Raw genomic sequence first — 16,500 nt, forward strand, 5'->3', positions numbered from 1 at the left:
TGAGCGTCCGACTTCAGCTCGAGTCATGATCTCACGGTCCGTGAGTTCAAGGCCCGAATCGGGCTCTGTGCTGACAGCTCAGAGCCTAGAGCTGCTTTGGATTCTGTGTCTCCCTCTCTCCCTGCCCCTCCCCTGCTCATACTCTCTCTCTCTCAAAAATAAATAAACATTAAAACATTAAAAAAAAAAAAATAAAATGCATGTTTTCTCTCCAAATAAGGAATTCATTTCCAATAGGGATTTCTTTTTTCCCCTACAACTGAAATGCTCTGTGCTACCCCATCATCACACTTGCAATTTCTGAAGCTACTGGATGCAAAGCACATTCATCTATCTTCCTGTTGTGGATCAGCGTAGCAAAAGTGAGTGCTAAGACCAATGTTTTTCTCTCTCCTAAATACTTTCTCTTCTAGAGAACAATTCTATCATAAAATGTCTAAGAAGAGAATAAAATGAGAAAAAAAAACTAGAAAAATATCGTAAAATATCAAATGAAACCATTTCTAAATATTATAAGCCATACCATTCCTTATTATTCCTGTATAATGTAACATCGTATCATAAAATCTTTGTGATGAAGTCTTCTGGGTGTTACTTCCAATGCACCAAATTACTAACGACAACACTGCATGGGATGTTCATACCTAAACCATTTATTAAGATAGCTGGTTTATCTAAGTCATAGCACTTGTAATATGCTATATTCTTGATTTAATACTTATACAAGCTTAGATATATTTTTCTATTATAATTCTAATCGTTGTTTATAATCTAATCATTCATTTCTTTAGTGCATCAGGAAAATCAGCACATTGATTGCTGTAGGTGAGAGTTGAGATTCTTTAAACACTTTCATGCTTTTTATCCACTGACTCCCACAGTCTTCACATCCAGGGCTCCCATCCTATCCAAGTTCTGCCAAGGATATTGGGGTCTGTTGCTTGGTCAATCAAGCACTTCACTTGAGCCTCTTCTGACAGTCCACTCTCTGGTTGCTGGGCACGGATGTTGTGATCTTTGTTCCCTCGTGCTACAGCCACATAATCTGCAAAGGCAAGTACGTTCTCATGGCCCAGGAGGAGCTCATCACTGGAAAAAAGATTAAACAAACTCAAAATCATGAACCATGCATTATTTTTCCTTTGTTGCCTGCATTCCTAGCTATCCTATCCAAATGTTTCCTCTCATCACTTATAGAACATTTTCTGTGGTTTATGATCTTGAAATCAAGAGACTGGATTTGTAGGAACACAGAACACAAATAATGTTGCTATTAACATTTGTCTACAGGTGCCTGGCTGGCTCAGTTGGTAGGGCACGTGACTCTTGATCTCAGGGTCATGAGTTTGAGTCCCATGTTGGGCACAGAGATTATTTAAAAAAAAAAAATAAAGCTCATCTACTAAAAAATCCTAAAAGAAATAAATATGTATCTATATATGTAAACATTTGACTACAAGTTTCTGTGTAAATGTATACTTTCATTTCTCTTTGGTGTGTGCATAAGACTGGACTGGAATTACAAGCCCAAATGGTGATTCTATATTTAACTTTCTGAGGAAATGCCAGACTGTTCATAGCAGCTGCACCGTTTGCCATTCCCATCAGCAACATACAAGGGCTCCAAATTCTCCACGTTTCCCAACACAGGTTATATTCCACTTTTTTATTAGAGCCATTCTAGTTGGTCTGAAGTGGTACCTCACCTGCATTTCCCTCATAACTAATAATGTCAGGCATCGTTCCATATGCTTATTGGCCATTTGTACACCTTCTTTACAGAAATGCCTGCTCAAATCCTTTGGTCATTTTTTAAAGGGGGTTGTTTGTCTTTTTATTAAGTTGTAAGAGTTTTTTAATGTATTCTAGATACAAGTCCTGTATCAGCTGTGACTTTCAAATACTTCCTCCCATTCTGTGGGTTGTCTTTTTACCTTACTTTCTTGATGGTATCCTGTGAAGCACAAAGCTTAAATTCTGATATGAATTTACCTATTTTTTTTTCTTTTTTTTGCTGTGCTTTTTGGTGTTATACTTAAGAATGACAAAAGTCATTGCCAAATCAGGTCATGAAGATCTACCCCTGTGCTTCTGAGTCTTTTATAGTTTTAGCTCTTACATTTAGGTCTCTGATCTATTCTGCATTAATTTTTGTGTATCGTGTGGGATAGGGATCAACTTTTGTTCCTCCGCCAGAGCCATTTGTTGGAAAGACCACTGGTAGCCCTGTCAAAAAAACAACTGACCACAGATTGACAGCTACTATTACTTAATTGTAAAGTCCAACTTTTATCCCTCTTGTGAAGCATCTCTATAAATTTCTATTTGCTTTAGACCTCAATGAGAAAAATTTTCTTTTACGTTTATTTGAGAGAGAGAGAGAGAGAGAGAGAGAGAGAGAGAGAGAGAGAGAGGGAGAGCACGCACGCACGTGTGACTGGGGAGGGGCAGAGAGGAGAGAATCCCAAACAGGCTTCGAGCTGTCAGTGCAGAGCCTGATGCACTCACGAACCGTGAGATCATGACTGGAGACAAAATCAAGAGTCGGATGCTTAAGTGAGCCACCCAGGCGTCCCAACAAGAACATTTTTGAAGCTAACCTAAAGGCTAACTCAATTTGGATTCTTGCCAACAATGTGGATTCTCCACATCTGTGTGCTGTGCCAACCCAGATCATATTTTCTCCTAAAAAGGACAAAAGCAATTTTAAAATCTAAACCTCCTCTTACATACCAATATTATTGTAATTGCCTAAAAATGCTCCTGCTGTTCTTCACATTGGTACTGGTTATTCCAGGCACCAACTTGAAGCCTGAAGACTGTGCCAAGAGGGCAGAGGCCAAGTACACAGGCTTCGGAGATACAGACCCTGCCCAGCCTTGCAGAAGTTCACCTCCTTAAGCCATGCTTTTTTCATAAAGCCATGCTTTATATGTTAGTCATTCTTTAGTAAATAGTAGCATGTTGGTGTTTTGTTCACAAATAACCATCTTACCAAGTAATAACTGCCGGATTAGCACCTGCTAACTTTCTCTTAGCATAATGTATTTTCTGGCGGGGATACCAATTCTTTTCAGTTACGTTTACTTCTTGAATCCATGATCCTCCTTTTTTTAGCATTTTCTGTTCAAAATTCTAAAGGAAAAGAACATGATGTTCTCTGCTTATTATAACAGTATATATGATCACATTAAAACACTGAACCAGTAATGATTTTAAAATAAATATCTATAACTAGGGGGAGCTTTATACCTTTTTATACACATTCTAATAGTAGTAATACACATAACAGGGACAATGACATCCCTATCAAGGATGCCATCACTAAGCTTCATTCTTTTGGGGCTTACTATTTATGAAAGCATCATGTATCTTTATAATCAAGGAAGACTTCACATGAAACAGATTTTAAGCTAAAAGTTGTCTCAGAAATCAGACCTAAATCCCAATAGGTCTACATTAACTCCTCATTAGAAATATACTCATTTGAAACAACAGTTTTCTCCAAATGACGATTATGTCTCTTATCTGGTTTACAGGTCAACTGACCCCAAATGTTAACTTTAAGAAATACTGCACAAAACAATGTAAATATTTTAATAAACAAAATTTGATACATTTCCAACATATGACAGGAGATGCCAGATCAGTCACTGGTATGTTGTAATGAAAGTAAAAAGAACAAATAACCCTACTTTCCAGTCGAAGGAAGGTTCCTTTACAAACACATCCATGGTGTTGATAAGCAGGTCTGAGTGTGAGCGGAAGGCTCTCAGTGCATGCACCATGACACTGCACATAACACCTGCTTCTTTCATTGGTAACATCAGATTGATAAATTGGCGAGTCAGACGAAAAGGCATCAACTCAGGGACAGGCAGAAACTAAGGAGGGAAAAACATGGACAAGAAGGAGGACATATGAACTAGAAACCTCAGGGAAAAGGCACAGAGCATCTTCTCATAGTTATTGTTCACAGTGAGTGAGAAATGATATCGGCTGCACAGATGTGAACCCACTGCGCCCAAGAGTACCCAACACAATCATCTTTGCACAAACCTGTGTGTGTGTGTAGGACCACACAGCCTGCAGAGATTTATAAGTGCAGCTGAAAATATTCAGGGTTTAATGTCAGAGAAAAGATTTGTATCACATCTTGTGCAAGGCATTTTGATTATGGGGCTTCATAAAACCTTATAGTCTTCCCTTTTAATAGGAACACATTTTATTCTTGGCTCTAGTTATATAACTCATCACACCTTTTTTTGTTGTTTATATTCTTTTTTCAAATTTTTATTTAAATTCTAGTTGGTTAATATAGAGTACAATATTGGTTTCAGGAGTAGAATTTAGTGATTCATCACTTATATACAACACCCAATGCTCATAACAAATGCCCTCCCATCTAGCCCATCTCTCACCCACCTCCTTCCATCAACCCTCAATTTGTTGTGTCTTTTAGAGTCTCTTATGGTTTGCTCCCCTCTTTATTTTCCCCCTCGCATATGTTCATCTGTTTTATTTCTTAAATTCCACAAATGAGCATCATCATAGCTTCTATAACCTGTCTGAACAAGGCCAAAACAAAGTTGAGATGATCCTTTATTCTGCAAGAATGTCAAATTTTATGACCATGACAAATCAATCTAATTGATTTAAAATCTATCCATTTCCAGAAGGTCCTAGGACTATGGTTCTAAATCAGGCAAGAACAATGAGAGCAAAGTGAGCATACCTGAGTAGCTGATCCAAATGCATGTCCAAAGTCGATTCCAATCATTTCGCCTGTCTCCATGCTTACCATGAAATTGTTCAGATGTCTGTCGCCAATGCCCAGAATCCAGTGGCTAATGCACAGAAGAGCATGAGAGCTGGCAAAGTGGGAGCGGAGTGCCAGGAAGGCCTCAGGGCCCGTGCTCATCTTCAGAAAGGCCCGCCTGGGGGAGGGAGACATGATCTCTGTAGTCTCTGCTACACCACCAGCTAGTTTGTAAAGTCAGAAGGATACTCACTTTAAGAGATCAGCTGGCACTCTACTTTCCCTTCTTCTAAAAGATGTGACTGTTTCAGTACGACTAGCTGCCCTATGATTTAATAATAGGAAATACCTAATTAGAACAAATTCCTATGACTTGAAATTTAAAATTTGAAATAATTTACACTGAAGCTCAAATATCAAACAGCTAGATTTTGATGATCTCTCGGAAGCAAAACGTTCTAAGAAACAAAAGTAAATGCACAACTTTGAGAAGAATGAACTAGTCACTAAAAAGGAAAATCAAAACAAAACTTACTTAAACATTGACACGTAAGCGCCCACATCATGTTTCCCAGACATCTTTGCCAGCCATTCTCTATATTCATGTGGTGGTGCTCTGGGATCACTAACAAGTAGGAAAAAGGGAACCAGCAGCAGGAAGATATTTAGCATTGTAAATTCAGAGGCAAAGATCACCAAGAATTAATTGAAAAATAGTGAAAAGGCAGGGAAATAAATATGACTTTCAATCACATTTAATATTAACACTGAACCCATGTTACTCTGGATCTAGAATCTCAATATATTGTCATTTATTCTTAGTTACTCTGAAAGAGACAAAAGCTATTTCCTATGCAAAAATTCAGGCACAAAGTGATCAGATACAATAAACGTCCCACCTCACATAGAGAGGAACAAGATGAATTAAATGGAAGTGCTAATGATCCAGGCATACAGTTCTAAAAATCTGGTAGTGGAAGAGAGCCTTAACAATAAGGCTCTTTTTGGCTTGCCACACTCTTTTGTCGCCATTTCCAGTATGCAGATACAAACAAAATCAATATTAAATACAATAAGGTATTTTCTTTTTTTATTATTATTATTTTTTTAAATGTTTATTTATTTTTAAGAGACAGAGAGACAGAGTGCGAGCGGGGAAGAGGCAGAGAGAGAGAGGGAGATACAGAATCTGAAGCAGGCTCCAAGCTCTGACCGGTCAGCACAGAGCCCGATGTGGGGCTCGAACCCACCAGCTGTGAGATCATGACCTGAGCCAAAGTCGGACGCTTAACCGACTGAGCCACCCAGGTGCCTCCCCCTCTTTTTTAATGTTTATTTTTGAGAGAGAAAGAGAGAAAGACAGAGTGTGAGCTGGGGAGGGGCAAAGAGAGACAGAGACACAGAATCTGAAGCAGGCTCCATCCAGGCTCTGCCCTGTCAGCACAGAGCTGGACATGGACCTCAAACCCATGAACTGTGAGATCATGACCTGAGTCAAAGTCGGATACTTTACCGACTGAGCCACCCAGGTGCCCCAATACGGTATTTTGTTAAATGACAATGGTTTTGAATTGAATTTACAAAGCTGTTTTCAGTAATGTTTCACAGGCAAAACGCCGTATTGGGCTGTTGGAAACATGTTTTTTGCACGTTCAGTCACTTTGGGGTTGTGTCAAAAGCTTTAAGTTTTCCTAAAAAGAAATCTGAAGACAGAACTATATCATATGTTACTTAGAAGTTCAATCACTTAAGGTGAATCTTTTCTGAGTTACTACTAAGTTAATTTCACAACAGAGCTCTCCATTTCAATCTAAATTCTCTCCTAGTTTCAAATGGGATGTTTAGGCCAGGAAACAAAACAAAACAAAAAATCAAATAAATAAATAAGGGGGCCCAGAAATGACACTGGAAACACGAGGTAGAGGAAACGTGATCTAAAACAACGTTACTCCGAGGTATTATGACTGGGGAGTAACAGGCTTGCAGGACATAAGTACCCAGGGAAGGGCTGAAGGAGTATTGGGGCTCTAAGTCACCTTGTATAAGCTGCTTTCTCCTCTTGTGACATGTGACTCAAAAGAAGGTCCTTCAAGGTAAAAGTATTTTCAATCCACTCAATTAGTCCTAATCTGAAAAGGAGAATGAACAGTTTATGAACACAAACCCAAACTGTTCTTTCTAGTCCTGCAGAAGCAAAAGCAGATTTCTTCATGTCAGTTCTTCACTTACCGTCTCCACATTAAGTCTGGAAAGCAGAGGTTTACAAGTGCTTATTATTCTGTTTAGCTCTTTGTGAACGCTAAATAAAACACTGAATTGTCAGGTGACTTTCAAGCCCAGCTCTGTAACCTTAAATGGGGACTGGGCTGAGTGCCAGAATTTCCATTCATGTAAGTCTGTTCTAGAATGACCATGTGCATTGGTCTCACCTGGAGGTCATGGGTATGACACGGTAGGTCTTCAGCTGCATGTTTCTCTGGCTACAGGCGGCATCCTGAGAAAGGAGGACATTCATGACCTCGAAGAGCTGCTCAATCCGCTGGTCCTGGCGCAGGTCTTCACCCCCCTTGACAAGGAAGGGGTACTCTTTCTCATCATGGCCTCGGATGATGATGCGCTTCGGTTTTCTGATAGAAGCCATTACTTTTACCTTCAAGATTTATTAAAATATTTTAGGTGCAGTCTAAAAAACTGACAAAAAACCCGATCATATTATCAAAAGAGGAAAAGTAAGGCTGGTTGGTACTCATTCCTCAAAGAGAGACTCTCTTTGAAGACAGAGTCAAGCGACAGAAAAATAACAGACTCTAGGACCAGCAAAAGATGTGTTACCTGTTCAAGCCCTACTGCTGTGCCTCCAGAAACTTCATATTCCTTGCTACATTTAATTGCTTATAAATGTGGATATCCTTAGTAATGAGCAACATATATACATGTTAACTTCCTAAAATTACTTAACCTAACCCCACATATATTTTATAGAAGATACATACATACACATGCATACACACAGTTTACGTTTTGAGTTTGTTACATTCTTAAATATGACGGATGTTGACACATCAAAACATTATATTAAGAAATTCAGTAGACTGTTGGGAAGGCGAGGAGAGAATATGGCGGCGTAGGAGGACGCTGGGCTCACTGCGCGTCCTGCTGATCGCTTAGATTCCACCTACACCTGCCTAAATAACCCAGAAAACCACCAGACGATTAGCAGAACGGAGTCTCCAGAGACAGGCGCAGACGAGAGGCCCACGGAAGAGGGTAGGAAGGGCGGAGAGGCGGTGCGCGCTGCACGGACTGCCGGGAGGGAGCCAGGGCGGAGGGGCGGCCCGCCGGCCAAGCAGAGACCCGGAGTCTGGCTGGCAAAAGTGGAAGGGCCGGATGGAGTGTGTTCTGACAGCAAGCGGGACTTAACATCTGGAAGGTTATAAGCTAACAGCTCTGCTCGGAGAACGGGAGGGCTGGAGGACAACGGGAGGGAGAGTTGTTGAGCCCCGGACGACAGAGCTCAGCTTGGCGGGGAACAAAGGCGCTCGCCAGCACCATATCCCTCACCCATCCCCCAGCCAAAATCCCAAAGGGAACCGGTTCCTGCCAGGGAACTTGCTGGCACCCCACAAATGCCCAACGCTGTGCTTCTGCGGATCCATCCCTCCGGAGGGTCTGACTCCCTCCCGGTGCCGCAGGGCCCCTCCCAAAACAGATCTCTGAAGGAAAAGCGAGCTGAGCCTCCCTCTCCCACCCCTGTGCACCTTGCCGATCCACCCCAGCTAATACGCCAGATCCCCAGCACCACAAGCCTGGCAGTGTGCAAGTAGCCCAGACGGGCCACGCCACCCCACAGTGAATCCCGCCCCTAGGAGAGGGGAAGAGAAGGCACACACCAGTCTGACTGTGGCCCCAGTGGTGGGCTGGGGGCAGACATCGGGTCTGACTATGGCCCCGCCCACCAATGCAAGGTATTCAAGACAGCACAGGGGAAGTGCCCTGCAGTCCCGCACCACTCCAGGGACTATCCAAAATGACGAAACGGAAGAATTCCCCTCAAAAGAATCTCCAGTAAATAACGACAGCTAACGAACTGATCAAAAAGGATTTAAACAATATAACAGAAAGTGAATTTAGAATAATAGTCATAAAATTAATCGCTGGGCTTGAAAACAGTATACAGGACAGCACAGAATCTATTGCTACAGAGATCAAGGACTAAGGAACAGCCAGGAGGAGCTAAAAAATGCTATAAATGAGCTGCAAAATAAAATGGAGACCACCACGGCTCAGACTGAAGAGGCAAAGGAGAGAATAGGGGAACTAGAAGATAAATTTATAAAAAAAGAAGAAGCTGAGAAAAAGATAAAAAAAATCCAGGAGTATGAGGGGAAAATTAGAGAACGAAGTGATGCACTAAAGAGAAATAATCTATGCATAATTGGTATCCCAGAGGAGGAAGAGAGAGGGAAAGGTGCTGAAGGTGTACTTGAAGAAATAATAGCTGAGAACTTCCCTGATCTGGGGAAGGAAAAAGGCATTGAAATCCAAGAGGCACAGAGAACTCCCTTCAGACATCACTTGAATCAATCTTCTGCACGACATATCATAGTGAAACTGGCAAAATACAAGGATAAAGAGAAAATTCTGAAAGCAGCTAGGGATAAACGTGCTCTAACATATAAAGGGAGACCGATAAGACTCATGACGGATCTCTCTACTGAAACTTGGCAGGCCAGAAAGGAATGGCAGGAAATCTTCAATGTGATGAACAGAAAAAATATGCAGCCAAGAATCCTCTATCCAGCAAGTCTGTCATTTAGAATAGAAGGAGAGATAAAGGTCTTCCCAAACAAACAAAAACTGAAGGAATTCGTCACCACTAAACCAGCCCTACAAGAGATCCTAAGGGGGACCCTGTGAGACAAAGTACCAGAGACATTGCTACAAGTATGAAACCTACAGACATCACAATGACTCTAAACCCATATCTTTCTATAGTAACACTGAACGTAAATGGACTAAATGCACCAACCAAAAGACACAGGGTATCAGAATGGATAAAAAAACAAGATGCATCTATTTGCTGTCTACAAGAGACTCATTTTAGACCTGAGGACACCTTCAGATTGAGAGTGAGGGGATGGAGAACTATTTATCATGCCACTGGAAGTCAAAAGAAAGCTGGAGTAGCCATACTTATATCAGACAAACAAGACTTTAAATTAAAGGCTGTAACAAGAGATGAAGAAGGGCATTATATAATAATTACAGGGTCTATCCATCAGGAAGAGCTAACAATTATAATTGTCTATGTGCCGAATACGGGAGCCCCAAATATATAAACCAATTACTCACAAACATAAGCAACCTTATTGATAAGGATGTGGTAATTGCAGGGGACTTTAACACTCCACTTACAGAAATGGATAAATCATCTGGACACACGGTCAATAAAGAAACAAGGGCCCTGAATGATACATTGGATCCGATGGACTTGACAGATATATTTAGAACTCTGCATCCCAAAGCAACAGAATATACTTTCTTCTCGAGTGCACATGGAACATTCTCCAAGACAGATCACATACTGGGTCACAAAACAGCCCTTCATAAGTATACAAGAACTGAGATAATACCATGCATACTTTCAGACCACAATGCTATGAAGCTTGAAATCAACCACAGGAAAAGGTCTGGAAAACCTCCAAAAGCATGGAAGTTAAAGAACACCCTACTAAAGAATGAATGGGTCAACCAGGCAATTAGAAAGAAATTAAAAAATATAGGGAAACAAATGAAAATGAAAATACAACAATCCAAATGCTTTGGGATGCAGCAAAGGCAGTCCTGAGAAGAAACTACATTGCAATCCAGGCCTATCTCAAGAAACAAGAAAAATCCCAAATACAAAATCTAACAGCACACCTAAAGGAAATAGAAGCAGAACAGCAAAGGCAGCCTAAACCCAGCAGAAGAAGAGAAATAATAAAGATCAGAGCAGAAATAAGCAATATAGAATCTAAAAAAACTGTAGAGTAGATCAATGAAACAAAGAGTTGGTTTTTTGAAAAAATAAACAAAATTGATAAACCTCTACCCGGGCTTCTCAAAAAGAAAAGGGAGATGACCCAAATAGATAAAATCATGAATGAAAATGGAATTATTATAACCAATCCCTCAGACATAAAAGTAATTATCAGGGAATACTATGAAAAATTATATGCCAACAAACTGGACAACCTGGAAGAAATGGACAAATTCCTAAACACCCACACACTTCCAAAACTCAATCAGGAGGAAATAGAAAGCTTGAACAGATCCATAACCAGAGAAGAAATGGAATCAGTCATCAAAAATCTCCCAACAAATAAGAGTCCAGGACCAGATGGCTTCCCAGGGGAGTTCTACCAGACGTTTAAAGCAGAGATAATACCTATCCTTCTCAAGCTATTCCAAAAAATAGAAAGGGAAGGAAAACTTCCAGACTCATTCTATGAAGCCAGTATTACTTTGATTCCTAAACCAGACAGAGACCCAGCAAAAAAAAGAGAACTACAGGCCAATATCCCTGATGAATATGGATGCAAAAATTCTCAATAAGCTACTAGCAAATCGAATTCAACAACATACAAAAAGAATTATTCACCATGATCAAGTGGGATTCATTCCTGGGCTGCAGGGCTGGTTCAACATTCACAAATCAATCAATGTGATACATCACATTAATAAAAGAAAAGATAAGAACTATATGATCATGTCAATCGATGCAGAAAAAGCATTTGACAAAATTCAGCATCCTTTCTTAATAAAAACCCTCGAGGAAGTCGGGATAGAAGGAACATACTTAAACATCATAAAAGTCATTTATGAAAACCCCACAGTTAATATCATCCTCAATGGGGAAAAACTGAGAGCTTTTTCCCTGAGACCAGGAACACGACAGGGATGTCCACTCTCACCACTGTTGTTTAACATAGTGCTGGAAGTTCTAGCATCAGCAATCAGACAACAAAAGGAAATCAGAGGCATCAAAATTGGCAAAGATAAAGTTAAGCTTTCACTTTTTGCAGATGATATGATACTATACATGGAAAATCCGATGGACTCCACCAAAAGTCTGCTAGAACTGATACATGAATTCAGCAAAGTTTCAGGATACAAAATCAATGTACAGAAATCAGTTGCATTCTTATACACTAATAATGAAACAGAAAAACAAATAAAGAAACTGATCCCATTCACAATTGCATTGCACCAAGAAGCATAAAATACCTAGGGATAAATCTAACCAAAGATGTAAAAGATCTGTATGCTGAAAACTATAGAAATCTTATGAAGGAAATTGAAGAAGATACAAAAAAATGGAAAAACATTCCGTGCTCATGGATTGGAAGAATAAATATAGTTAAAATGTCAATACTACCCAAAGCTACACATCCAATGCAATCACAATCAAAATTGCACCAGCATTCTTCTCGAGACTAGAACAAGCAATCCTAAAATTCATATGGAACCACAAAAGGCCCCGAATAGCCAAAGTAATTTTGAAGAAGACCAAAGCGGGAGGCATCACAATCCCAGACTTTAGCCTCTACTACAAAGCTGTCATCATCAAGACAGCATGGTATTGACACAAAAACAGACACACAGACCAATGGAATAGAATAGAAACCCCAGAACTAGACCTACAAACGTATGTCCAACTAATCTTTGATAAAGCAGGAAGAACATCCAATGGAAAAAAGACAGTCTCTTCAACAAATGGTGCTGGCGCCAGTCAGAGTGGCCAAAATGAACAAATCAGGAGACTATAGATGCTGGAGAGGATGTGGAGAAACGGGAACCCTCTTGCATTGTTGGTGGGAATGCAAATTGGTGCAGCCACTCTGTAAAACAGTGTGGAGGTTCCTCAAAAAATGAAAAATAGACGTACCCTATGACCCAGCAGTAGCACTGCTAGGAATTTACCCAAGGGATACAGGAGTACTGATGCATAGGGGCACTTGTACCCCAATGATTATAGCAGCACTCTCAACAATAGCCAAATTGTGGAAAGAGCCTAAATGTCCATCAACTGATGAATGGATAAAGAAATTGTGGTTTATATACACAATGGAGTACTACGTGGCAATAATAAAGAATGAAATATGGCCCTTTGTAGCAACATGGATGGAACTGGAGAGTGTTATGCTAGGTGAAATAAGCCATACAGAGAAAGACAGATACCGTCTGTTTTCACTCTTATGTGGATCCTGAGAAACTTAACAGAAACCCATGGGGGAGGGGAAGGAAAAAAAAAAGAGGTTAGAGTGGGAGAGAGCCAAAGCATAAGAGACTGTTAAAAACAGAACAAACTGAGGGTTGATGGGGGGTGGGAGGGAGGGGAGGGTGGGGGATGGGTATTGAGGAGGGCACCTTTTGGGATGAGCACTGGGTGTTGTATGGAAACCAATTTGACAATAAATTTCATATATTGAAAAAAAAAAGAAATTCAGCAAATAATAGGATCAATAATAGGATCAGAAAACTGCATTTGAAACCAAGGTGGGAAACTGTCTTTGTTTGGTAAAGACAAATACATCATTCTCATACCTGAAGAACTAAATACCACACTTGCAATCCACACACGGGTACCTACCCGCTCATCAAACCCGGTGATTCGTGCATGATATTCTGGCACTGGCTTTCCTTTGCCATCATACTGACCTAAGACAAACCATAGAAGCTTTCTTTAGGTACAGTTTGTTACAGAACCCTGTATTTTAACACATACCTGTTGATCTAATTTTAAAAAGTTATACAATAAAATTTTTTACTGAAAGTTGTCATTTAAAAAAATCTGACTTTTTAAAAATAATGCTATTATTTTTCAATTTGACTAATGGAAGTTAGCTTCCTAATTAATGGAGTAGACTCCTAATTCAAAGTAATTATAGATTCTCCTAATGACAAAAAAGTATGGCAAAATTTTAAATTCTTAATAAATTTATTAAATTCTTAAAAAAAAAAGGTAACTATCAAGATCCCAATATTACTGTTTTAGAAATCAAAAGTCCTTGCTACCCCACTATTCTCCTTAGAGTCCAGTTTTGTCACCCTACGGGTTAACTCACCAGGAATCTCCAGCTCATTTCTCAAGAATTCTACTTTGAAATCACTCATCCAGGGTGAACATTCTTTCAGATTCCCAGGTGGCTTTGAGTCTCTGCACATTTTAGATAGTAGTGAGTTGGTAATGTCGGTGAAGTCACGGAGTTTCATTCCAGGTAGCTTAGAACCTCCTTTTCCAAAGTATTTATTAAATTCTTTTCCAAAAGCCTGAAATTAATAATAATTTACCTTAAATATTAATGTTTAGTTTAAACTTTGAGGAAGGTTCTAGGCTTAGGTTTATAACAAGTATCCAATTATTTAGGCTTTTTTTCTGTTTTTAAGGTTTATAGTTTTGCTTTCCTTGAATGTTTCAATACTCTAAACATGAGAAGCCTGTCTTTTGTTTGTTTCTTTGTGTTCCTTTGAAAAGACAGAAAGGCGTCAGTGGGGACTTACAGTCATAAATTCTAATCATAAATTCTAATAAGGGCTTAAAAACCTTTCAACCTCTTTGTGTTCATTATCTAGTTACTGGTCTACATCGTTATGACAAGAAGAATACTTAGGAATGAGGTACTGAGGTGCCTGGGTGGCTCAGTTGGTTAAGCGCCAGACTTCAGCTCAGATCACGATCTCACAGCTCATGAGTTTGAGCCCCGCATCAGGCTATGTGCTGACAGCTCAGAGCCTGGAGCCTGCTTCCAATTCTGTCTCCCTCTCCCACTGTCCCTCCCCCACCCACACTCTGTCTCTCTCTCTCAAAAATAAGTAAATATTTTTTAAAATGAAGGAATGAGGTACTAGAGTAATTCAATCAAAATGAAAAGCCCATGATTCTTCATCACAGCTGAAGAACAAAATATAAAAATACTCCTTTCCTTAATAAGGGTTTTTTAAGCCATTATTCTGGATCATAAACCAGTACAAACATTTAGATAATTTATATTTCTAAAAGCAATAATTGTAAGTCCTTTATCTTGGAACCTAACAAATATTTCTTTGTATTAGTCTCTAATTGTATAGTCTCTATATTTTTGATATAAAATAAAACAAAAACAAAACTCAAGAGTATCATTAATAGTGACTTAATAATAGTCATCAAAATTTACCTACTCGTCTTTAATTAGAAATTTTTTACAAAATTTCAAACTCACCCCAAAACACAAATCTGGTATAAATGAAATATTTGCTCTATTTTAAGACAATCCATTATAGTAAAATTGACATCTATAAAACAAACTTATTCTTTAATCTGTAAATAGATTAAAAGTATAGAAACAATCTGCAATTCTTAGAATACATGGAAAGATTATCTGTTTCCCAAACATAATCAGTACCAGCAACATATGTGAATGGCATAATGCCCTCTGAAGTGAAATTCTGTTTTGACAGATCATTATTTTAATCAATTAATGCAAATCGTATGCTGATTTGGTATGAAGCATAAAGTTCTAGACTGGTTTTCCAAGGTACTAGAAATCAACCTCAAAACAAGTATCATGCCTGGTAGGAATGATCAAGGTTCGTTTCTGCTGCTATGACACGCTCCCTCGGTTAGAGTTGGCAGAAGCTGTGCTCAGCAGCAGCTGGAAGAAGTGGTCCACCCTAACAGATTTCCAGGGTAAAGCCTTCCCAGCACACAGGGAAAAGTGGCCATGAATTCAAGGGATAACACACAGTCTTCACCGGGGACACAGGTGATAAACAGGGTCAGACATTCTCACACTGAGGAGACAGACAGGCAGCAAACTGGGGTGAGGGCAGGGGTCACAGCACCCTGAGAGCAGGGCAGATGGGGGAAGGCTGCAGAAGAACGGTACTGCTGAAACGAAGTCTCCTCCCAGGTGATGGATTGGTTCCACTACGGTGGGGGACCTGGTGTCAGTTGCCATTCTGCCATTCTCTCCATTTGACACTGGGCGAGTCTCTGTTTTTCAGATCTAGCTTCTCTGTGTAGAACAAGGCATGAAAAACTACAGTCTGCAAGTCAAAGCCCACTGCCTGTTTTCGTAAACAAAATTTTATTGGGATCCTGTCAACAATATCCATTCACTTACACACCGTCTAGGGCTGCTTTTGTACTAGGGTGGCAGATCTGAGTACTTGGAACATGAGTCTGGAATGGCCTGAAAGTGGAAAATCTGGACCTTTACAGAAAATGCATGCAGACTACTGGTTTAAGACAAAACCAACACAAATACTTTTCCAAATCTAGGATTCTACAATTCTATAAATTTCATTAATGCTAGTACACTGATTTTAAGTAAAGTATGTATACTTTCTGTTATGAGGCCCTTGCATATTCAGTACTGTGAGACAGACTTCTTACAATGTGGAGCCTAATATATGTCATAATATGGAATATAGAGAAGTTAGGGTTTTACCTTCACTTTCAGGATACATCCCTGGTCACATTCAGGCAACAGATAGTCCTGTACGTTCCCACATTCATACCATTAACTAAAACTACCCTAAGTAGGAAGTACCCACCAAAATCTATCTCTACTTACCAAAACTATATCAATTATTCATCTAATTCAAGATGCCAGTTTCATGTCAGGCAGTATTTAGTAGGTGGAAAGAAAAATCCCTGTCTACAAGTCTAAATCAGGAGGCATAAATTAAAGAAAGAATTAAATATGGTTTCCCAC

The 16,500-nt window shown here is 39.6% G+C and overlaps 1 protein-coding gene across 1 annotated transcript in view; it reads right to left on the reverse strand.

The window, feature by feature from the left end:
• Positions 1-632: 632 nt before the first annotated feature.
• Positions 633-16,500, reverse strand: part of PRKDC (protein kinase, DNA-activated, catalytic subunit) — a 204,104-nt gene continuing 188,236 nt past the window's right edge. The window contains exons 77-86 of the mRNA XM_043601034.1: positions 13,870-14,074; positions 13,395-13,462; positions 7,189-7,409; positions 6,796-6,888; positions 5,295-5,384; positions 5,013-5,084; positions 4,736-4,937; positions 3,696-3,884; positions 2,996-3,135; positions 633-1,089 (exon numbers count right to left, since the gene is read on the reverse strand). Of these exons, the coding sequence (XP_043456969.1) occupies positions 885-1,089; positions 2,996-3,135; positions 3,696-3,884; positions 4,736-4,937; positions 5,013-5,084; positions 5,295-5,384; positions 6,796-6,888; positions 7,189-7,409; positions 13,395-13,462; positions 13,870-14,074 (1,485 nt within the window). The 3' untranslated portion in view covers positions 633-884. The remainder of the gene's footprint in view (positions 1,090-2,995; positions 3,136-3,695; positions 3,885-4,735; positions 4,938-5,012; positions 5,085-5,294; positions 5,385-6,795; positions 6,889-7,188; positions 7,410-13,394; positions 13,463-13,869; positions 14,075-16,500) is intronic.

Source organism: Prionailurus bengalensis, chromosome F2 (genome assembly GCF_016509475.1).
Source record: "Prionailurus bengalensis isolate Pbe53 chromosome F2, Fcat_Pben_1.1_paternal_pri, whole genome shotgun sequence".
Lineage (NCBI taxonomy): Eukaryota > Metazoa > Chordata > Mammalia > Carnivora > Felidae > Prionailurus > Prionailurus bengalensis.